This window comes from Diadema antillarum, unplaced genomic scaffold, assembly GCF_040938485.1.
Source record: "Diadema antillarum isolate AM-2024a unplaced genomic scaffold, OU_Dant_1.0 seq00001469_RagTag, whole genome shotgun sequence".
Taxonomy (NCBI): domain Eukaryota; kingdom Metazoa; phylum Echinodermata; class Echinoidea; order Diadematoida; family Diadematidae; genus Diadema; species Diadema antillarum.
In genome coordinates, this window is record NW_027272208.1 from 106334 (window position 1) to 130067 (window position 23734).

Here is a 23734-nt window from a genome sequence, read left to right on the forward strand (position 1 = left end):
CGAAACTCTATCGTATAATTGGGCTAGTGCCATATCTGTAGAATGAAATTTCCTAAAACCATACTGGTCTTGATTAAGTATAGCATATTGTGTCAAAAATCATACAGTCTGTTAAACAAACCTTTCTATTACCTTAGAAATATATAGGAAGAAGAGAGATAGGACGGTAATTTGATACAAGAGAGAAGTCATCTTTTTGTATATTGGAATAACTTTTGCAATTATACATGCGTTCGGAAATATGCCAGTTGAGAGTGACAAGTTATAAATATATAATATCTATATAAATATCTAAAGGTGTCATTTGTTATAAAAATACGTGCTCATTTCATCATGACCAATTGTATAACTTGATTTTAATGGATGCACAATGTCAAGGATCTCACTGTAATCTGTTGGTTTAAAAATAATGAATTATAATTTGACGCACCTAAATACTATGAGAAATCAGTTTGTGTGGATCTATTTTTTATTGTGTGTCGTCACAGATGAAAAATACAGGTAAATGATCAGATATATCACTATATAATAGTCAGTATCAATATTAGTAAAAATATCATCAATCAGTGTTGATGAGTTAACCGTAATTCTCGAAGGCTTATCAATTGTGATATTACAAAAATTTGCTTGCAAAATATTGCAAAGCTTATTCTTAACACTATATTCTTGATTCAAAAGATCAATCTAAAATCGCCCATCAAGTATACATCTTTGTTTTCTTGATTGATCAGCTCTAACAAAATATCCAAATTTTCCAAAAATAAATTACTATCTGAATGAGGGGGCCTGTATACAACACAAGGTAATATATTGCTTCTATTATACATGTAGGCCTACATATTAATTTCAACAAACGTGCAATCAAATTCATTTCCGTTGTATATCAATCAGGTCTTACTTTAAGCGATAACGAGCGTGATAGGAACAGGGTCCCTGTTACGGCACATTTTGGTAAATTGCACATTTTGGTAAATTTACCAAAATGTGCAGGACATTGACGGCACATTTTCTGCTCCTCCACAATCATCACAAAAACAAATTGTAAGTGCAGTTGGTTTTTGTCCCCACCGAATGAGTTCGGCAGCCTAAAGGCCGTGTCACACCTTTCCGGGAAAGCTACGCGGACTTGTTGCGAGTAAGGTTTTTCCAGCACACAGGAAAATTATCTCACCCGTAGTTGCCCGGAGCTGCGCAAGCAAGTCCGATTTACCCGCAGCCAAGTTTTGAGCAGCACCTCGCAGGTAACTCCCACGCAGGTACTTTGCAGTCCCCAGCGCGGCCAAGATAATGACATTCTGTCATTTCTGTTGGACTTTTGCCATTCCTTCAGATGAATTTCTGAGTTGTCAGCCCCCACGCGCCTGGCACGCAGGTCACACAGAATACCTGCAAGAAGAACATAAGTAGCACGCATCCAGCAAGTGAGACACATGCACAACTCGCCCAAATCCTTGTCCGTCTTCAGAAATTGTCCGGTATGCTGGAAAATCCTCACACGCAACAAGCCCGCGTAGCTTGCCCGGAAAGATGTGACAAGGCCTTAACATGGTTACGGGTAAAAAGGATTTGCGTGCGCACCTTCGGGCGACTACGGGTGAGATACGTGCTAGGTACTGTTACGTGCAGGTCATCTGCGGGGACCTCCGGGTAGTAAAAATTGTTCTTCACAAGTCGCACGCAAGGCTTGCCCGGAAAGATGTGACACGGCCTGTAAGGCCGTGTCACACTTTTCCGGGCAAGCTACGCGGGCTTGTTGGGTGTAGGGATTTTTCAGCAGGCAGGAGAATTTTTTTTTTTTGCGGGCGGACAAGAATGTTTACGAGTTTCGCACTTGTGTCTTATTTGATAGACCCGCGTTCTACTTACCTTCTACTTACGTGTATTCTGTTTGACCTGCGTGAGAACTTTGAAACCGATCCGTTTCTGTTACGAGCGACTTACGGGTACTGGGACGTACCTGCGTTGGAGTTGTCTGCAAGGTGCTGCCGGTAAGGGTCTCCTACTGGTGTTCGGCGTGTACCCCCGCAACTCACTCGGAACATATTTTGAACATGCTCAAGGCCTTGTCATACCGTATCTGAGGAAGTCTGGCTTGCGGGGAAGCAAACTAAATTTTGCTGCCCGGAGCTCTCCGCAGTTGGTCCGCACCTGACAGTACCTAGCGCGTATCTCGCCTGTATTTGCCCGGAGGTGCGCAAGTCGACAAGTCCGATTTACCTGCAGCTAAGTTTACAGCATGACCAAAACTTTTTCCGGGTGAGTCGTGGAAATTGCCCGCAGAGGTACACGCAGAACGCCAGTGGGAGGCCCTCAGCGGCAGCACCTCGCAGGCAACTCCCACGCATGCATTTCGCAGTCCCCGTATGCGGCAAAATTAATGACATTCTGTGGTACTTCTGCCATTCCTTCAGAGGAATTCCTTCACTGAGTTGTCAGCTACACGCACCTGGCACGCAGGTCACACAGCATACCCGCACGAAAAACAATCGCAATAGCTTACTCGAGCCTTCAGCTCGGGTGAGCTATAAAGAAGTGTCTTACCTGTCTTTACTGCAGGACCGTATTATAAATCTCAAGCCCATCCATAGGTTTTTAGTCCAGTTACCAAAATGTGCAGATTGTCCAAAATGTGCAGGCAAATCCATTTTTTGGTAACAGTTGATCCCGTCAGGTATAGGTGCACTATCGGCACATTTTGGTAAATTACCAAAATGTGCCGTAACAGTCCCTACGCCCCCTTGTCCGCATTTTCTATCAGAACGGACAACAGAATATCCATCAATTTTATATAAAGGGGGAGATTGGTTGTTAAGCCATATTTCTGTAACACCAATAACTGAAAACTTCATATTTATTAGGGGTTCAATAGGGGGCCAAGTGCTTTTATAAACGAGGTGTACAAGAGCATATTTAAATTGTCGAAGGTTAGGTACACTGTATTGAGTCGAGTAGAATTTACAGGTCTTGCCTTGAAGTGGATCATTTTTTTTTTCACTATCAAACTTATTTTTCTTCCAACTCTAATATAAAGTATACATTGCTGCTTCCATGATTTTATTCATTTTGTAGCTATGTTTGGTTGGCCACTATACTCTGGTCCATATTGCACTTATTTTCAGACTCATTTCCTACAAATTGTAAAAACAAATTATTACTAGGACTTGAGAGATGTTTTTGTCTTATTTTTCTTTTGACAGGGAAAGAATGAAAATTCAATTGAATGAATAATTGAGGAAATGCATGATAAAAATGGTAAAAGGAATCTTCATTATTTACTGAGAGATAGATTCCTTCCCTTCTTGCACTCTCTCTCTCTCTCTCCACACACACACACACACGCACACACACACACATATACAGTTAAAATCGCCTAAGTCGACGTCGCATAATAATGTCGAATAATTGCGCAAGTCGATGATTTCAAAAAGTCCCGATTTTTCCCCATTGACTTACGTGTATTAGTTCACTCACAAGTCGAATTTTTAAAGTCGAATACACGCCTAAGTCGATGAAATTCCATGAACACTTTCACGGAAAAGCCATTGAATTCACTGTGCCTCAGTTGAATAAGATTTTATTGTGTAATAAATCACTGTCAAAATCACGAGACGCCATTTTTTGATTACATACAGTATATACCAAAAGAAACTTTGCGTTACTAAACGTTAACGCAAGCGGTTTCACCTGAATCGTTAGTAACGCAAACTAACGATCGGGAAAATCAACGTTTGTAGTAACGATGAGTAACAATCCCTAGCGCAAATTAACTATAATAATATTAATTAAATATTAATTAACTATATATATATATATATATATATATATATATATATATATATACATGTATACATGTATATACACCACGGGTGTTAAATCTAACTCCGATCAAGTGTCAATAGAGGACCACACCCATAGGTGTAGATAGTAATGTTGTGATGGTGTTGAAAAGTGTTCACCTGGCACTTCATGGTGTTAATTTGACACTGCAGCTGGTGATATTTTTGACACTGCGCTGGTGTTAATTCAACAATGACACCGCATGGTGTTGATTTGATATTCTGGTGTTAATTTCAATGATATAACACCCGCCCAGCTTCAAGAGGAGACCAATCCAACAGGTGTTACTGTGGTGTAAATGTGTTCACACCTTTTTTTTTTTTTCCAAAAATCAAGTACGGCCTACTTTATCAGAAAATTCTTTATCGTCTTGTTGAAGTTCAAAATCAACAAGAAAAACAGTAACTCAAGAAACTATTCCAAAAACAATTTCATATTTTGAAGTGACACGTGACCTGGAGGTGCTGATATTCTAACACCACAAATGAGCACCGAAAATTTAACACCAGCTCGGTGTTTCATAATTTACCACCGGACTTTTTGCAGTGTAGAATTGAATTTCAACGTAGAATATTTTGAGCATTTTCTAGAAAATGTGAATTGATAGATCACAATATCTGCCACCTCCTGTTCGGCGCTAGTTCTTCACTGTGGTTGTTAGAGAGATCAGTGGGTTGCGCCCACAGAACTCTTAGAGTGCTGTGGTTGCGCCTCGCGCTGCAGCGCTCGGCGACTTGGCTCGCTTCACTCGCCCGTTACAGGGAGAGGGCCTTGAGAAAAGGCTAGATCACTGTGTGCTCGCCCACCGTTGTCCCAGGGGAGGTCTCTTCCCACTAGAGGTCAGTGAGCCTAACCCAATTTCTCTATATGATAATGAACGATATACATGTACATGTACTGTAAACACACCGAATTGATAGCCATGGCTGGTGCTGGCAGTGGCAGTTCCGTACCGGAGTCTTGCTTCGAAAACCTCCCTAAGCTTGTAGACGACTTAGACGTGTATTTGCGAGCATACCAAGCCTACGCCGAATTTTCTGGGTTGAAAGTAGACATCTACAGAAAATGGGCAAGGGGTATATTCGATGAACAGGTGGTCAAACCCTTGGCGGACGCGTTTCCCACGGACCAGACAACTTTACTGCGAGTTCTTGCAGTTGGCAGTGGAGACGGTAGGTTCGCGAGTTCGAGTACAAATTTGTGCATTCGGCTCAGTTTCTGTTTATTATTGTTAAATCGGCGACTTCATTCTGCAGTACACAGCCCAGTCGCTGTAAAAACGCTCGCGACACTTCTAGTGTCACACTTTCGTACAGCGACAGGGCTTTGCATAGAACTAGGTCTGGCTTAACAACCCAATGCAGACATGCAGCTATACAATGAACCCCCTTCTTTTAGGTAGTGGTAACATGGCACGTTGCGAAGTGCTGCTCTGACTCTGAGCAAGCCCGATCCGATCCTCGTCACGTTATTATAATTATGGCACCAAAGCTACCACAATCAAGGTTTTCCCGCCCAATTTTATCAGATTTGCAGTCTTTTTCGTTGTTGCTTTTATTCTTTGTAGTTACTTAGCTGTTTGAATATACCTTGAAATGTGATCTTTTTTTTTTTTTTAGATCTATAGCTGATCCAATTTCGGCAATTTATGATACGTCCCAAAATATCACAGGACAATTCGTGTGGTACTGTCTTGTGGTACTGTCCTGTGGTACTTTCATGTGGTAATGTCCTGTGGTACTGCTCTGTGGTACATCCCAGAGTACCACACGAGCGTGTGATACAGTACCACACAGTTTCTGTGTTAACACATATTTGTGTGGTACATTGTGTGGTACTGACCAGTGCCACAGGGAGTACCACATGAGCCTGTAAAACAGTACCACACAGTTCCTGTGGTAACATTTATTCATGTGGTACATTGTGTGGTACTGGCAAGTACTACAGGGAGTACCCTACAAGCCTGTGGTACAGTACCACACAGTTCCTGTGGTAACATTACAAGTGTGTGGTACATTGTGTGGTACCGACAAGTACCACAGGGAGTACCACAGGACTTTTTTGTTGGGGGGACACGAGGAACTAAGGAATGGAATCAAAATGGATCAGTAATGGATTTGGACGTATAGGAACTCTAAAATATTCTGGGATAAGACTATTTATTAAATGTTACATCCATACTGATAGGGATGAATTAAAAGTGACAGATAGGTCAACAGGAAAGAAATACATCCAATACAATCAAGATGATTAAATGAGACTTTGAAATGAAAATTATCATCCAATTGTATAATGATAGTGGAAAAAAGGTCTGTAGAAGTTGTAGCAGGGGCGTCACCAGCTTTTTTTCAAGGGGGGTGCGTTTTGACAGTAAATGTAAACTGTGAGATTTTTTTTTATTTGATTTATTGGCTCCTGTGTCATCATGTACATTTACACATATAATCTATTGTACATAATACATATTGTATACATACACGAATCTTTCGCTATGAAGGACTATACGGAGGTACATTATGTGACGGTGTGAGATCCTCGGTGATGATCTTTTCCGCTCCTTCAGTGCGGAGGGTGTGGGAGGGGGATACTCCCTCCCACGGTAGGAACTTTTTGTAAAAACAAGAGTGTAAAAGTCGCGCTTATAGAGCATAGTAAAAATAAATATACTATGAAGGACTATTACGGGGGTACATTTTATGTGACGGTGTGGTGCGAGATCCTCGGCGAGGGAGCGAAGCAACCGAGCGGGAGAGGGTGTAGGAGGGGGATACCCCTCCCGCGGAGGGACTTTTTGTGAAAAGGAAAAAAAAAGAGAATTGCATAACAATTAAATGCGAGCGAGCTTGCAAATTTTAATATCTTACAATCCCAAACTGCGGTTTGTAGCTATATTTTTTCGCTTTGGAAATGAAGGGGGGGCACCGGGTGCAACTGCTGGCAATTACTGGCAGCAACATGAGGATAATGGCATAACGATTAAATGCGAGCGAGCGTAGCGAGCGAGCTTGAAAATTTTGACATTTTACAGTCCCAGAACTGCCGTGTTTAGCTCTATCTTTTCACTTTGGAGATTAAAGGGGGGGGGGGGGGTGGCGCACCGGGCGCAACTGCTGGCAATTACTGGCAGCAACGTCAGGAGAATGGCACTACGATAAAATGCGAGCGAGCTCGAAAATTTTGGCATTTTACAGTTAACTAAAGATGTCGGTTTTAGCTACATCTTTCGCTTTGAAAATCAAGGGGGGGGGGGGCGCACCGGGCGCAACTACTGGCAATTACTGGCATTAAGATCAGGAGAATGGCAAAGCGACTAAATGCGAGCGAGCTTGAAAATTTTGACATTTTACAGGCAAAAAATTACCGTTTGTAGCTATATTTTTTCGCTTTGGAAATTAGGCAGGGCGCATCGGGAGCAACTGCTGGCAATTACTGGCAACAACATCAGGAGAATGGGATAACGAGTAAATGCGTGCGAGCGGAGCGAGCGACTTTGAAAAATTTGACATTTTACTGTCAAAAAAGCTTCCGTTTGTAGCTATATTTCTTCGCTTTGGAAATTAAGGGGGGAGGGGCGCACAGGGCGCAACTGCTGGCAATTACTGTCAGTAACATCAGGAGAATGGCATAACAATCAAATGCGAGCGAGCGGAACGAGTGAGCTTGAAAGTTTTGACACAGTCAAAAAATTGCTGTTTGTAGCTATATTTTTTCGTTTTCGAAATTAAGAGGGGGGGGGGGGGCGCACCGGGCGCAACTGCTGGCAATTACTGGCAGCAACATCAGGAGAATGGCATAACGATTATATCGTCTGTATCACGTCAGTCAATCAATTTTCCTTACAACGTTTTTGTTACCCCAAGGTTCCACAATTATGTTTTCTCAGTTTACTTTGTTTTGATTATGCAACCTTATTCTATGCTACCAAAGAAAGTGAAATGTTTATGTTCTTTTTGAAAAATGAAATAAAGTTTGAATTGAATTGAATTGATTAAAATGCGAGCGAGCGGAGCGAGCGAGCTTGAAAATTTTCACATTTTACAGTCTAAAAACTGCCGTTTGTAGCTATTCCTTTTCGCTTTGGAAATTAAGGAGGGGGGGGGGCGCACCGGGTGCAACTGCTGGCTATTCAATACTGGCAGCAACATCAGGAGAATGGCATAGCGATTAAATACGAGGGAGGGGAGCGAGCGAGCGTGAAAATTTTGACATTTTACGGTCCAAAAACTGCCGTTTGTAGCTTTGTTTTTTCGCTTTGGAAATTAAGGGGGGCGGTGCGCCACTGGTAGTCAAGGATGTCGGTTTATGTTCATGATTGGGGGAGGTATGACCATCGAGGGGGCGTCGAAGTGACCAAGCGGGGGAAGGATGTCCAAAATCTGCACTTTAGAGCATCCCCTAATTGTTTGTGTTTGTGTGTGTGTGTTTTATACATGGAAAAGTAGGGAAATAGCCCAGGTCAAGTCTTATTATTGGCAATGCAAGGCATTTTGATATAGACTATATAGTATGTAAAGCAACAGTCAGTGATCTAGCTTTGATATAACGAAGTGTAAGGTACAGAGGTGTAGATTCTATGGCATCACATTGCGCAACATTGCAGCGACTCTTTGCCGTTCGGATGTTTTGAGCACACTGCTCCATCCTCCTTATCATTCAGAATGCCAACCTGGAATCACGCTGAATCACAATCTTTTGTCGGCTCCGGGCTTTTTGAACAATGTTTCACACTATTGATGCCTCTTTAATTATGGTTAAAAGAAATCTCAGAGAAAAAATAATAATTTCTTGCTCACCCTTTCATGTCAATTTTAAAAGCAATTTACTAATCCTTGAATAACCATTTTGATTTTTTTTTTTTTGGGGGGGGGGGGGGGGTACCAGCGGATGGGGGGGGGGACGTGCCCCCCCCCCCCCCCCCCCCCCCCAGTTACGCCACTGATTGGAGACCTATAACGGGGGAGGAGTGTGTGGGCGGGGTATCTCCCTCCCATGCGACGGAGCTTTTGCATTTTCTGAATTGATAATCCGTTGCACAATGAATGAAATATACCTTACGTATACAGTACGGTCGATAGATATAATAAATAGTAAACACTGTACGTATAGCATCAGTGCTGCCAGAGCCGGGGTGCGATTGTTTTTGTTTTTTGTTTTTATTTTTGTTTTGTTTTTGTTTTGTTTTGTTTTTCCTCCTGGTGCAAAATAGAAAAAAAATAAGAAGAAAAATGAAAAAAGAACAATTATTTAGCGTCCGGCGTTGAGGTCGCTCGCAGGCTGAAGCGTTTTTTTTTTTTTTTTTTTTTTTTTTTTTAAGGTTCTGAAGGGGGGTGCGTTCGCACCCAGCGCACCACCCCCCCCCCCCCCCCCCCCCCTGGTGACGCCCATGTGTGTAATACATGTTGATTGAATTCGAACGTTCAAAGTGCGAAGTTGTGTTCCTATAAATGAAATTAAAACTGGTATTTGGCTCGATTTTGAACGTCTATCCAGCTGGCGCGAAATTGAGTACCAACTTTGAGTCGTTACAAATTGAATGAATTTCTCTCTAAATCAGTGAATGAATAAAATCCAAAAGGAATGACATGACATAAAACTGAATGCTCAAAGAATTAAGATAAACCGTCAAAGGAGAGCTTTGACCAATTCGCTTGAATTTGAACGCCTTTTCACTAATTCGAATGCAGATCAATCTGATGAAATTGGGCGGGAAAACCTATACTAGTTCAGATACTGGCCGATCGTCCGCATTCCCCACACTAATACAGTGTCCATGTGTACACTCCACACTCGGCTCAATGCGCCAAACCGCTGATCGCGACTCTCCACCAATTGGTACTCCCCGAAAAAAACAAAAAACAAAAAACAAAACAAAACAGGCAAAACAAAAAGTCCAGAGTATTCAGGATCGGTAATACTGTGTAATTCAGACACCATCAACGTCCATGGCAGGCACGCTGCATGCAGTCCAGGGTCCTGTTTTACGAAGAATTATACAATTGATTATACACATGTAGTCGATTTCTGTCATAAGTCTATGGCAGCCTGTGTGTCATGGCAATCTATAATCGATTTTATCTTTTGTTGGAAACGGGGCCTGAAATGTAGGCATACTACATGTATATATACTGAATCGGAGGATATTAAAAACCACGTGACAGTAGCATTGTCTAGAACGATTGTAGGTGTGGTTTATTTCTGTGAATCCCTTGCACAAATACATTAGTACACCTCGTTTGCATTTTGAGACTACAAACTGTACTTCCAGTATAGATTCAGAAAATCCGTAAAAATCGCTAAAATCGCAGTGGTTCGTTTTGTGCGACAGTCCCCCCCCCCCCCCCAAATTCCATAACTTCAAGGTCTATACGACTCGATTTTTTTTTTCGATATTTTTTTAAATTAAACACACGTGTGTCTACGAAAAAAAAGGTGCTAGTGCATGGGACAGGACGGTGAGACCTGTTTATGTTAACCCGTTGCATTCTGAATTCTGAAATGCCCATAGACTTAACATACAAGTCACCAGGTTCCCGTACGGAACGGGTTAACGTCATACATCGTTCTGCCTGCATGTGAGTGTGTGTGTGTTGCTTTTTTTCAGTCCTATATTTTATAAACATTTATTTTCTACATTGTGATATTAATATTTGCTGGGGGCTAGATTTGCAGCAGCAGACTCCGTAGGTTCAACAAGTGATTTAGAGAGATATTGAACTTCAACAAACCCGAGTTTGTCATTTTGCAGGTAAAATTGACAGCTGTATTCTGGAGCAACTGGTGGCTCGTTACTCTCGCATCGAATACACCGTCATCGAGCCGGCCGAAGAACCCATGCGGGAATTCCAGGCCCTGGTCCAGGAGAGAGAAGCTGATTTTGGTAAAGTAGACTTCGTATGGTGCAACGAGACATTCGATGATTACCGCAGGAGACAGACTGCGGACAGTCAGCCAGGATTCCACTTAGTTCACGCGATACATTCCCTTTATTACGTCGATGACCTCAGACAAGGTGTGGAATTCCTTCAAGAGAAGCTGGTTGGATCGGGCGTCCTCTGCGTTATCCTTCTCTCAGGCAAGTTAAATTATCATAATTTTTTTTCTTTAGTGTACGTGTAATCTTTCCTAGATGATGTACTAGTGGCGAATCCAGGGGGAGCGAACCGGGTGTCCCCCCCCCCTCAATTTCTGTTCAAACAAAAGAAAAGTAAGAACAAATGGAGGGGCGCATGAACCCCATTTAATTTTGTAAAGCTCAACCCCCCCCCCCCCCCCCTTACGGAGTTCCTGGATCCGAATTTATTTTCTACATTAATTCACTGAGAAGATATTGCATCTATCAGTTTTCATCATCATAGAGGTGTAGAGTTTTGTCAAGGGTTTGATGATTTATGGATAAAGTTTTCTAGTGAAACAATATGAAAGACGAAGTTGACTCTCAATTTGCGAGTGTAACTGTGACCCGTCATTGCCTTGTAAACTGTATTTCAAACCTTTTTCCCTTTTATCATCACTTTGTTATTTTGTTTTATGTCAATAAATTTGTTAAAATAAATAAATCTTATCTGTTTGCTTGTTTTTGGTCTCTTTTAGATTAGCTTGAATTGGTTGCAAATCACTGAGAGCAACTAAATTGGCTATAGATGAAAATTAATATAGATTATAAAATTCTGAATCAACCGCGGGCTGTTGAAGCTTTGATATCCTCTTTTGACTGATACATGTACAATCATACACGTTTAAAAACTGAATGTCTTCTGTAAACAAAAACTGCCAAGTTCAATTTGTTATATGATAATGACAGTGTTTGAGACTCGAATCGGTTATCTACATTTACAAAAACAAGTGATTGCTTCGTTAAAGTGTGTGTGTGTGTGGGGGGGGGGGGTCTGTCAATTTCGAATTTATAGATGTGAATAAGAACATCAAGAAAGTGATTCAGCAGAACGTGTGTCTGTGATAAAGATATGTTTGTATACTTTGCAGTTACGATGACAACCCTTCTTTCCGAATTATTGCATGTAAAATGAAACGATGGGTTTGACGTCACAAAGTCATTTACCGAAACAATGCTATGGAACACGCGAGACAGAAATTTACTTAGTGCATAAACCCCCTTGCGCCAATGACAACAGCTGTGCTTCTCTTTCTATGTAAACGATTCATTATTGTAATGTGTATAGTGTAGTATGAAAGGATTTATTGCTTTTTCTCAATTCAGAGGAGGCTGGAATCTATCGCGTCTGGGATCGCTATCCTAAACTCGTTGAAGGCAGTCCGGCCCATAACTTGTGCTCCTCCCACCTCATTACACTGTACAAGGAGAGCAACATCCCATACTCCTTCTACCGCCAATCATGGCCGTCCGACATCTCCCTGTGTTTCGACCCAACCTCAGCAAAGGGCAACGGGATGCTTGACTTCATAAGTCACGTGCCAAATTTCCGCCAATCAGCTCCACCGGCACTGAGGGACGATCTTCTGGCGTTCTTAAAGAACCTGAATCGCTCGGTGAAGGATGATGAAGGTAGTTCGGGTGGATACCCAAGAGACTGGGATTCAATCGTCATGATAAAATCAAAGTAATCGTAAAACGAGTCATTTCTGATTCGTTGATCAACTGAGATATTGTTTTACTTGCATATTCTACTTCTGTTTGCGCTGTTGTATTATCTCATTGTATTTTGTTTTGCGTCGATGTGTTTACGTTCTTCATCCCTCTTGTTACATTTGCATCAATCTCCAAGTGTGAAAGAAAATGTTAAGCGCGTCATATTCCTCATTCAAATAGAGAACATGCACACATTTTATATGTATTTTGTATTATCCACACTAGTTTCTTCGTCGTCATTATGACGCAAACAGATATTATTATGACATAAACATGAAAATTAAAAAGGTAATACATGTATATAAGGTTATGATCAGACCTTTATACTGTGTACTCTATTTTGAGTCTCATGTATACTTGTGCTGCATTTTTATGTTGTTCACATACTTTTTTTTTTAATGGTTTAGTATACACACATGCATCATGCTTATCATGAAGAAAGTTAAGCCAAGTCATGAGACAAAGGTAAAATACACATGTAATTCTGTTTTGAGGCTACTTTTGATATTGACTGAGAATTGATTATCATCTATGATGATGGAGAAAGATTTGTTGTGACACCATGTGTATGTAGTCCTTAACCGGATCGTTGCTTGGCAGAAGAAGAGCCTAGAAAGAGGAGAATTGAAGAGGGAAGCGACCTTCAAACAACACGTAGATCAGTGTTGTTAATTACTGAACTTGATAACTGAGTTTTTAATATGTAATCTTCATATTCAGTGTAAACTATATACGGTGCTTCAGCAGAATCTTGTAACTTGTATACTTTTCACTATTTCCCTTACCTTGCTTCTTTAACTCCCCGGAAACACTCCAGCAGTGGTTTATTTGGGAAGTGGACAATCCCCGCTGACCACACTTGACACTTGACCACTGCATTCCATTGTGTTGTCAAACCCTTTAAGTGATAATGCCGTGATTATTCACATAATGTCACGATCATAATTATACTGTTTTAGAATTTATTCCTTCCCAAATTTAGAATATCCCCCAGACAAATATCTTTTTCATGTATAGCTAGAATCAGTCTGCTTTCATTTTATGTGAAGTAACCGAGATAATACATGTATACTTCATTTGTTTAGTGTTATTAATGCCCATGTCAATATGGGCTCTTGGTTCTTGTTCGGGCAGTCCTCGTGCCATCCGGCAAATATACGCTATACACTCCAGTCCCAATTGACAGCATATACCAGGGAATGCCGAGTGTTTTCTATGCATATTATTGTCGTCTTATACTGCGATTTAGTCTGTGATTGTGACTTGATGATATTAAATACTGCTCAAACTGGACGTGAGTATTTGTTAGACTTTGCATTACTTTGTTCAATGTGCTGTAAGTCCTACTCATATCTTTTCTCTTTGTAACGCTCACCCTGCCACACTCCCAAAGCATCTAATCGCCAAGATTAATTCATATCAACTTTTTACCAAAAGAACACCCAAGCAATTCAAAAAGAATGTTACACTTGGCAATACCAAAAGAACCAAAAGAACACCCAAGCAATTCAAACAGAATGTTACACTTGGTACAGTGGCGGATCCAGAGGGGGCGCAACCGGCGCACGCCCCCCCCCCCCCTTCATTTTTCGTTAAAAACAAAAGAAATAAAAAGAAAAAATGAAATGCAACCCGGAAGTGGCATCAGAAATATTAGTCACGCCCCCACCCCACCCCCCCCCCCTTTACAGAATTCCTGGATCCTCCCCTGTGGTGGCAGTCGATTGAACTTCATTTGATGATTCTTATTCAAAAATTTGTTATACAGCACTGTACAGACAGACAGACGAACTCTCAAACACTAATACAGTGGACACTCGATATAAAGAGATCTGATATAACAAACCGATTTCTCTGGTCCCAATGAATTCATTTCCTTTCGTTTTAATTGTTTATTGACTACTGATAAAACAAAATATCTGATATAAAGAACAAATTGTCTTGGTCCCAATGATCTCTTTATACCGAGTATCCACTGTACAAGAAGTAACACAAAAACAACGCAAGGAAAACAACACACAAAAGAATTTTATGCCTATTCTCTCAACATGTATTTCTTTCACAAAAACAAGATTTGAATTGATTTGTAATCTCTCTCGTTCTCATTATTTCACTTTGCACGAACATGAGAAGCCGTTACCTTTCAGTGACCACACAAGCTATTCTGATGTAATTGTACTACAATTTATCATAATTTGACTCTGTATGATGACAATGTAATACCAGTACAAAGAATAGGGCAAATTCATTGTTTGTATAACGTCTCCATCCTTCATGTCGTTGTAATTCAATCTAGAGATATTTCACGTTAACTCTGATCGGGATATAGACTAATGTTGGACAGAAATGTTACGTGTAAGGATTATAGTGATAAAAACATTACAGAGATGGACAATAGGGCCGTTAAGAGGGGAAAATAGAAGAAAATCCTGCATAAAATTCGTAAATCATGGTGCTTCAGTTACACAGACATGAAAAAAAAAGATGACAATTCTCACAGTTAATCCTATACCTTTCGTAAAGAAAAGACACAATATACATACTGCATTATGGATACATTTATTATGGTGGAGAAAACTCTTTGATAGAATAACGATACCTTTTACTTCTGGTGAATTAGACAAAGGCTGGAGAAGCAAGACAAAGTACTGTACAATCATAATGTCATTGGAGGTTTACTCGTAGCGCAAAATATGTGTAGCAAGGACACTACAAATTTCAGAGAGAATGAATACATAAGTTGGGAGATGAGTCCGAACAATTATAACTTTTATCAGTCTGGTCAGCGCGATAGGATTTTTAATTTAGTGTCTGCACCTTAAATGATACAGTGTATTAAAGATACTTGTTGTAAAATAACATTCGATCAGTGTCAGGTGAAATAAATGTCAATGTTTTGATGTCATCAAATTTGAGTCGCGACCTACCTGTATCTACACATGGCTGTATGCTACACCGCTGACTGCATCATTGGAACGTCTGAACATCACAACATAGTGCACAGTATTACATGGAGTTTTACTTCTAGGTTTACTTCTTTGGGATTTTACTTCTTTTGTGTGTGCGTGTGTGAGTCTGTGTGTGTGATAGATACATAAAACATTTCTTTAAGCTGCACGTGATTCCTCACTGCTGCTTCGGTATCTGTAGCAACAAGTTTGGGGCGCCATTCGGATCCTGTACTTTGTCTCTGGCGGCAGTGTTCAGGATGATATCACGCAAGTCTGTTGGAGTGCGGGACGGATCCATTCCAAGATGGACGGCAGCCACTCCTAGGAGTTTGAAAGAAGAAGATATCACAACGTATATGAGCATGTGTGTGTGTGTGTGTGTGTGTGCGCGCGCGTGTGTGTGCGTGTGTAAAGATAACGGTGAAGCTAATTGTAAAGTACTAGTGAAATAGAAATGTCGCGTAATATGCACTTTATCTCTGTTTGAAAGTGAATTTGTAGAGGATGAATATCCTTCGCGTCGCGCCATTCAAAAGTGGCACTGATGTTGATACAGTATCAATGACCTAAACAAAAGGGATGTTGCTTACTCATGGACAATATTGTGCAATGGGTTGAAAACTCAAACCAAGGGGGATATGGTTGGAAGATGATGACAGCATCGCCTCGTTAGTAAATGACAAAAATTCCATCGATATCACCGATCTCGTCAAAATCTGATCGACTTCAGGATTCCACCAATTTCATATCCGGGATCGTTCCCACAATTATTTGGTCTTACTTATGTCATCAAAGTGGACTTGAACTTAATTTGCAGGCTGTCTTTGCGTGATATGCACGAACCTGTCCAATCGATCTTACCGGCGACGTGAGGTGTAGCCATGCTAGTGCCGCTGATCGTTCGGTAGAGGTCATCACCAAGCCACGACGCTGCCGTGATGTACCGCCCGGGGGCAAAGATGTCGACACAGCCACCCCAGTTTGAGAAATAGGCTCGTCCGTCGTCAATCTCCGACGCACCGACAGTCAAAGCCTTGGGAAATGAAAGACGCGCAGTGTTTGATTATTCCCAGACCAGCAACATATTTACGTGCAATAAAGTAATCCATCAGTACTTGTGATATGCGCTCTGGCTCTTACCATGTTTACGTCAGCAATGAAACTCTAGAACCGCAGCACTAGTATTACTGGATTATGGTATCTTACACGTATGTCTTTTTCTTTTGAGACTCCCTTTGAATTCAGATGATAATTACCTCTCGTGATCGAGCAGGTGATCGACGACACGACTCATAGTCGCTATTTCCAGCAGCTACGACAACAAGAACACCCATCTGGTCCATGAGGGTGAGAACTTCGTCTTCGGCATACGACCCGCTGCCCCCAAGCGACATGGACGCAATGGCTGGACGTTGGCCGCTGATCGCAACCCACTCCATACCTTCAAACAGAAAATGATAATTTGTGGTCTTACGTATTGTGGGTAGCTTATCAAGTCTTGGCGCTGCTCGTCACGTCCATAGAAAGTTGTCATTGTTTTTACTTCTTCAGTATTGCCAGATACCCGGTTTATATCATACACATGAAACAAGAAGAACGTCGATCCCGGGTAAAACAACCTGTCAATCGGGCGGATGACTTACACGCACATGCGTACTTACATGCCCAGTATTGTACACAAGCGCTTTTCAAAACAAAGTAAAAATAACAAAAGAAAATAGAAAACGACAAACAAGCGAGTTTTTTTTTTTTTTCAGGTAAGTTTTATAGCGTGTACTGATTAATAAGTCCCACGTCGATGGAAAATTCGTCACGAAATTGGCATTTATGATCGTGTGATTTCTCTACAATGCCAAGGACATGTCCCATCAGCATTACGTTAAAATTGATTAAGCAACTATCAGAGGTCATCATTCAGGAAATCAATGTGTTTTCAACTGACATGACAGCTTCCTTGTAAAAATTAAGTGATTTTGCAAAGAATACCTAACTTCCTTTGCAAAGAATACCCGCCCGACTGACATATTATAATATATTGGTCATCATTAATGCTCTAATTTTGAGTGAAAATGTTCATTTTCACTAATTTTGGAGTGACCTCAGGGATCACTCCAAAATCTTCAAGCGATCCCTGAGATCACTCCAAAATTAGTGAAAATGAACACTGATTTTTCACTCAAAATTCACTCCAATTTCACTCGAAACTCACTCTTTTCTGTTATTCATTCCTTCAAGAGTGAAGATTTTCACTCTTCTTTTTTTTTTAGAGAGTACATGTCAGAACTTCAGAAAAGTCAAGAGGATTGACATTCTTTAGATAACTCGTGTGCAATATAAACACGAGGCACAAATGGAGAGAGAACTTAATCCAAAGTTCCCTTGAGGGATACTTAGATTCCTCTATAAATATTTGACAAAGTATATCAGTCGATCGACATACATGGCAATAAACTCCTCCACAACTGCTAAGATTAATTATCGGTGAGTTAAATCACAACGATAATGATTTGAGCTAAATGTTCCACATAAAGTGCACCTTATTCTGAAGATCGTAGGAGATTACTTTGTGTCTTGACGAGTGAAACAAATCAGTGTTAATTACAAGACAACGTGGTATTATATGCGCAATTGAAAAAAAAAAAGCAGTGTGCCATCTTGCAAGGTAGATCGCAGATGAAGAGAATCAGATGCGAAGAAATATCAGCAGGAAAGGCGCAATAACATTATATGAATGGCAACACATAAGCAAGGAATCAAAATGAATAGGGCAGGGGGTTGCGAAGAGAATTGATTGTCTTTATTCTATAGGAATTAAAGAAAATGAATAAACTAATATAATACATTACTATAACAATAAAATCCGGCTACGTCATAGAGATGACAGATGTCGGTCGACAGTATGGCCTGGGAGTTCAACGATTCTCGTGGTTCGTCGCATAAAGCCAAAGGGAAAGTCGTTTTATGTATTTGTTCGTTTGTTTGTTTGTTTGTTTTATTGAGGCACTCATGTAATAATAGCAGATCCGTCTTAAACCATTGTACTGCATTGGAAAGATGGTAAGAAGAAGACCAAAAAACCACCTGACGTCGGACTGTGGAAGAGGAGATAGATCTTTGACTTGATCCTTTAATCTAGGCAAGCGTTGAAAAAAAACAACAACAAACAAACATGCATACCTATCGTGAATTGAGTTGCTACTTTCCTTGCCAGCAGGTATTATGAATTTTCAATTTGTTTTGTTTAAATAGAAGCCGACTTCTATTTCATGCTTTATGTGCGTATGATTCACACAGAACAGTGCAGGAGCAGTAGTTATTGGTTTTATGATCTATAGTGATGTATCAACAGCAGAGCAAGGGCACCATGGCTTATACATGTACATGCATAACATTGCGACGGTCCCTCTGAGCCGAGACCAGGTTCGAATCGCACCTTCCATGACGCCACCTTTGGAGCCAGAGCCAGAGCAGCCTAGAACTCGCACAGAATGAACATGGGCCTTGGGCGCCACCCCGTACACCTTCCCGGCAACGGTGCTGGCGCAGTGGGTCCCGTGTCCCTGACAGTCTCCATCGGCACCCTGGGCGTGCAATATTGCCACAGATTACACCAAACGGGGGAAATTCACACAGAAGGGCGAACAGATTAGAAGGTTGAAATGAGTTACTTAACAAGAACTTAAGACCCATCAAATGCAGCCAACAGCATTTAGCAGCATCTGACCAGTATTGTGACTACGAGCGATGTCACAAGACCGCTTCAAGAGAATTTCGCATCAGAGCATTTAAGCTAATGAAAATTATTCGTCGTAGGAGCAGTCAATGATAACGAAAGACATACAACTTGCATCCCGACTATGCAGTCCTGAGAAATTCGAATGATATAGCAACATCACAAACTTGGCTCTCATAGATGCTGTGGAACTACTGGATGCATTTGAGATTCTTCGTAGGTACACTAATGTGAGTCTAACCTTCCATGACTCCTCCCTTAGACCCGGATCCCTCGCATCCTAGCACGCGGACAGAGTAAAGGGTGACATTGGGCGCAACGCCGTATGCTTTTCCGCCGATGGTACTGGCGCAGTGTGTGCCGTGACCCCGGCAATCTCCGTCAGCTCCCTGGGCAACAATGGTCGGTCAATGGACTTGACTGACATCATGTCATTATGGTCAAAATGTAGGACAAGTTTACCATTATCCCATACAGTATGAACTTTTTTTAGCATATTTTGAAGCTTTCCGAGCAACACCCTCTATAGTTTTTTTTTTCTAATTTCTGAAAGAATCATAATCATAAACACGAATTAAATCTATCTGATACATGTTTATCATTTTTTTCAGCCATTAAAAAAAAAGATTGTATGGCTCCATATCAACCTCTGATAATGACCAGTATATGACAGCCTTCAGTAACCGAATGAAACGTACTGAGAAGTTCTGCTACGAGAATATCCCCCTTCCATGCCTTCAGTAAAATACACATATAAGGTATAATATACTTACGATGGCGTATTCCATCGCATCGTATGCGATGAATGCACGGTCCTCAAACTCCTCATGTGTAGTTCGGATACCCGTATCTAACACGTACACATTTACGCCAGCTCCACCATCTCCTGGTCAACAGAATGAGTAAAAAAAAAGAAAAGAAAACCAAACAAACAAAAGTAAGCAAATGAACATAATATAATGCAGACTGTTAGTTCTACATTTACTATTTCAAGTTCACGTCTCTTAACACTGATGTATTCATGCACTTTTAGTTAGTTTATTCACTTGACACTTTTTGTAGGGACCTCCCAAACTTCATGTTCGCGTAGACATACGTGTTCATTTGTTCATTGTTTTTTTTTTCTTTTCATTATTCTCAAACAACACATTCAACAGTATACGTAATCCTGTATCTCAAATGCAGGTGTGCGCTACTAACTGTTCTCGTCAAGTTCCTGGTATATACCGACCTGGCGATGTTGACCTGAGTTTTCCTGGCTACGAACCTAATTACAACTGCTAAACCTGCTGATCGGTTAACTCCCTTTTACTCGCAATGTGATTATTCTTTATACCTGACGTGTATTTTATTCCAAACTAATCATAAGTACATTGTACTATGGACACACTTGTGAAAGTGTACCAAAAAAAAAAACTGAACTAAAAATGAAATAATAGAGTATTACCGATTGGAGTGTAGGAATCATCGAGTGGTAGATCGGCTTGATCGATGCGATCGAGACCCCAGGTGGTCTCAGTGGCGTACACCATTCCGTCTTCCTCTACGTATCGCACTGCATCATGGGACCGCACCTGTCACACACAAACACACACACACGCACATACACAGAATTTAAAGTAAGAATTTGCCATTTATACGAAGTGTAGTTGAAGTTAGTTGCTAACTGGTAAAGCAGCATGACGTCGTGCACTGAATAATAGAACTGATGGACTTCATCTTTTTTCCCTCATCTTTGTACGTTTTTACATTGGTTGACGCGATTCACTGCACTGCATATAAGTGTACACATAAAGGATCCATCGTCGCAGAAGAAATAAAAGTACTTGTTTCAGCCTTACTGGTTTCTTTTTTTTTTCTTTCTTTCTTTGTGAGAAGTTTAGTCAAAGAGTTACCCCCCCCCTCCAAAAAAAAAAGAAAAAAAAAGAAAAAAGATTCTTGATGTTACGGAGATAGGATGAACTGAAATTGAATTATATATGTATACATATATATAAATATATATATATATATATGCTTTTTTTTTACCGAGACCATTAGTACAGTTTTAATAAAGGAAGGTAAAATGGATGATACAGTGTATTTCGACTTCCATTTTGGCAACCCGTAACTTATCAAACGGGTTTAATGAATGAATAATATGTAAGTCACCAAATTATATCATGTTCTCATAGACTAACATGAGTACAACGACAACGAATCAAACAGTATCGTAAAACTTGCCAGTTGAAGTGCCTTCGAAGGAAACTCGGCAACGAAAGCGTTGATGAGATGACGAAGTCGTTTCTTGATGATCATTTTGATGCCGTCGGCATTTGCACGCTGGACCAGGGAATTGGACACGACGTCATTGTCGACTTCTTTCTGTGAACATGATTAAAAAAAAAAATCCAGTACCGAAAACTATCAAGAACACGTCATATTTTAATCAAGACCTGGGCCCCATTTCATAAAAGATGTTGGGATAGCAACTCTTGCCAGAATGGTAACTTTCCATAGCAACAGCCAATCAGGAAGCTGGCTTCTTGTCGTTACCATGACAATTGCCATTCCAGCAAGAATTGCTATCATATCAACTTTTTATGAAATGGGGCCCTGATCAGTACAGAATTTCAGCAAGTATAGAGTTATTCATAGACATCATTCAGTGTAAAGTATAGGCAGGACCAAAACTGTAGCTAAACATGCCGTCCCACTTCGGGTTTTTAGGTAGATGCCTTAAAATTGAAAGCTGGAAGGAAATTATATGATACCATTTACATTCCAATTCTTACCTGTTGTAGTTTTTATAGATATCTCATCAGCATGAATATACTTTTTGCTTGATATCCATGACAAATGGAAACAGACAGGGAAATATAAAGGAAGTCAACAACATGCTTGAAAACTAGAGAAGTATGTATTGGGGTGGGGAAGGGGGGGGGGCTGCAGACCCAGCCCCTCGGTCCCGCAGCCTCTGATATAATTATGGCTATCAGAGAAATTATATAGTGTCAAATAAAAACACCATAGGAGCCCAAAATTTGGACTGACGTTTCAGTCAAAGATCTTTGCAGGCCCATACATTAACTAATGTGATGGTGAATGCACGGATTTAAATGAGAATTAGACCTCTATCACACACAAATTATACACGACGATATCTTTGCATAATATGTTGCAATATATATCTACTTACCTAGTATGGCTTAACAATTAAGTCCTAATATATCCTACGTAGTGAAGAAACTAGGAGAATGCCATTAATCAGCAATCATTATGCAAGATAGCAATTGCTGTCTAGCTGAAACAGGATGTAGACATGTCTTGGGGAAAAGAGGATTATTTTGATGATCTTGTTACACGTATTTCAGATTTTTACACAACCGACAGCGTGATTTACCTACTCTTGTCATGGTGACTGAATATTCATTTCACTGTCATTCCATATTTCGCAGACTTCATCTGTTTTATACATATAAACATGACACAGAATGACATGACAGCGAACTCGGGGGATGGCCGAAAGACTGGTTTAAAAGTGTGGCAACTGATCTGTTCCTACCTTGAGAACCACGATGTATGATCCTTCAATGGCGTCATCCGAGCGGTAAAATGGCGCCAGAGCTTGGCGGCTGGCCACCAACTGGAGCGACACGCCTACCAACGCGAGGAATAATAACTGCCGCATGGTATCTTGATAGGATGACGGCGACAGATAAATCGTGACACCCCGAATAAAAATCAAATCACAATAATTATTAAAGGCATCATTCCGATCAACAATAGCGTTTCTTCTATTATTTTCAGATATGTAGGCCTACGCACTCCTCATTTCCTTCGATGCATCAGTGCTTTTCTCTCATCATTCATTTAATGTATTCTCTAGTTCATTTATTTTTGAATTTTGACATTTTCTGTTCCCCGTGACTTATATATTTATATTTTGTGCGATCGCTCATATCTCTCGGAAAACAAACGTGCAATAGATATCTACACCCTGCACGGAATTTCAGTATCGGAACGTCATCATTATTTTGTATCCAATAGTGTGCACGATTACGTGGCGAGTGATGTGGTGAAGTTACATAGTACATTGCACCCTCGAGTATTGTACCGCAATCATGACCGTCCCTATTATGGGCTGAGGCAGCGGCGGTCAAATTTCCCTCAATATTGCCAAGTCTCTTGCTCTCCAGAGTTTTTCAGTGATATTATCTATCACGTAATGGCCATCTATGCTATCTCATAACTCTTTGGCAAATCATTGATAGAAAGTCAACGACGAGCTGAAGAAAAATATACACTATTATATAGCAGCTGCCCTGTCTAATTTTCGAACTTATCTTATATACAAACGTAATCAGTATCTGGAACTTTATCCTCAGATAATTACGTTTATTCTGTTATCGCTATGCAGAGAGAAAATGCAGATTATATAGTACACGTACTGACATTTCACGTAAATCTAAATTGAAATGTCGTATATAATAATACAATGTAGTATTAGATATCAATGTTATAATGGCGATGCACAGATGTTTCAAAATGGACCGTGTTACTATAAAAGTTACATGGTGGTGGTCACTCGCAAAGGCAAATATACAACCAATACAGGTGACATAA

General features: G+C 40.6%; 2 protein-coding genes across 2 annotated transcripts; one reads left to right on the forward strand and one right to left on the reverse strand.

The window, feature by feature from the left end:
* Nucleotides 1-4759: 4759 nt before the first annotated feature.
* LOC139709759 (histamine N-methyltransferase-like) lies at nt 4760-13486 on the forward strand. Its single transcript, XM_071621720.1, has 3 exons — nt 4760-5009; nt 10583-10909; nt 12056-13486. The coding sequence occupies exons 1-3, from the start codon at nt 4760-4762 to the stop codon at nt 12418-12420; spliced, it is 942 nt and encodes a 313-aa protein (XP_071477821.1). The 3' UTR covers nt 12421-13486.
* Nucleotides 13487-15571: 2085 nt separating this feature from the next.
* Nucleotides 15572-22799, reverse strand: LOC139709760 (aqualysin-1-like). The gene is made up of 8 exons (XM_071621721.1): nt 22674-22799; nt 21353-21493; nt 20577-20703; nt 19903-20015; nt 18830-18977; nt 16653-16837; nt 16258-16429; nt 15572-15717 (listed from the first exon to the last, which is right to left on the reverse strand). Exons 1-8 carry the CDS (start codon nt 22797-22799, stop codon nt 15572-15574), a joined length of 1158 nt encoding a protein of 385 aa, XP_071477822.1.
* Between the last annotated feature and the right edge of the window lie 935 nt (nt 22800-23734).

Coding starts and splice junctions, on each gene's coding strand:
- LOC139709759 (XM_071621720.1), top strand. CDS start 4,760: ATGGCTGGTGCTGGCAGTGGCAGTTCCGTACCGGAGTCTTGCTTCGAA. Junction 5,010..10,582: donor TGCAGTTGGCAGTGGAGACG/GTAGGTTCGCGA, acceptor GTCATTTTGCAG/GTAAAATTGACAGCTGTATT. Junction 10,910..12,055: donor CTGCGTTATCCTTCTCTCAG/GCAAGTTAAATT, acceptor TTCTCAATTCAG/AGGAGGCTGGAATCTATCGC.
- LOC139709760 (XM_071621721.1), bottom strand. CDS start 22,799: ATGCGGCAGTTATTATTCCTCGCGTTGGTAGGCGTGTCGCTCCAGTTG. Junction 21,494..22,673: donor CATACATCGTGGTTCTCAAG/GTAGGAACAGAT, acceptor TCATGTTCACAG/AAAGAAGTCGACAATGACGT. Junction 16,430..16,652: donor CACCTGCTCGATCACGAGAG/GTAATTATCATC, acceptor TCATTTCCCAAG/GCTTTGACTGTCGGTGCGTC.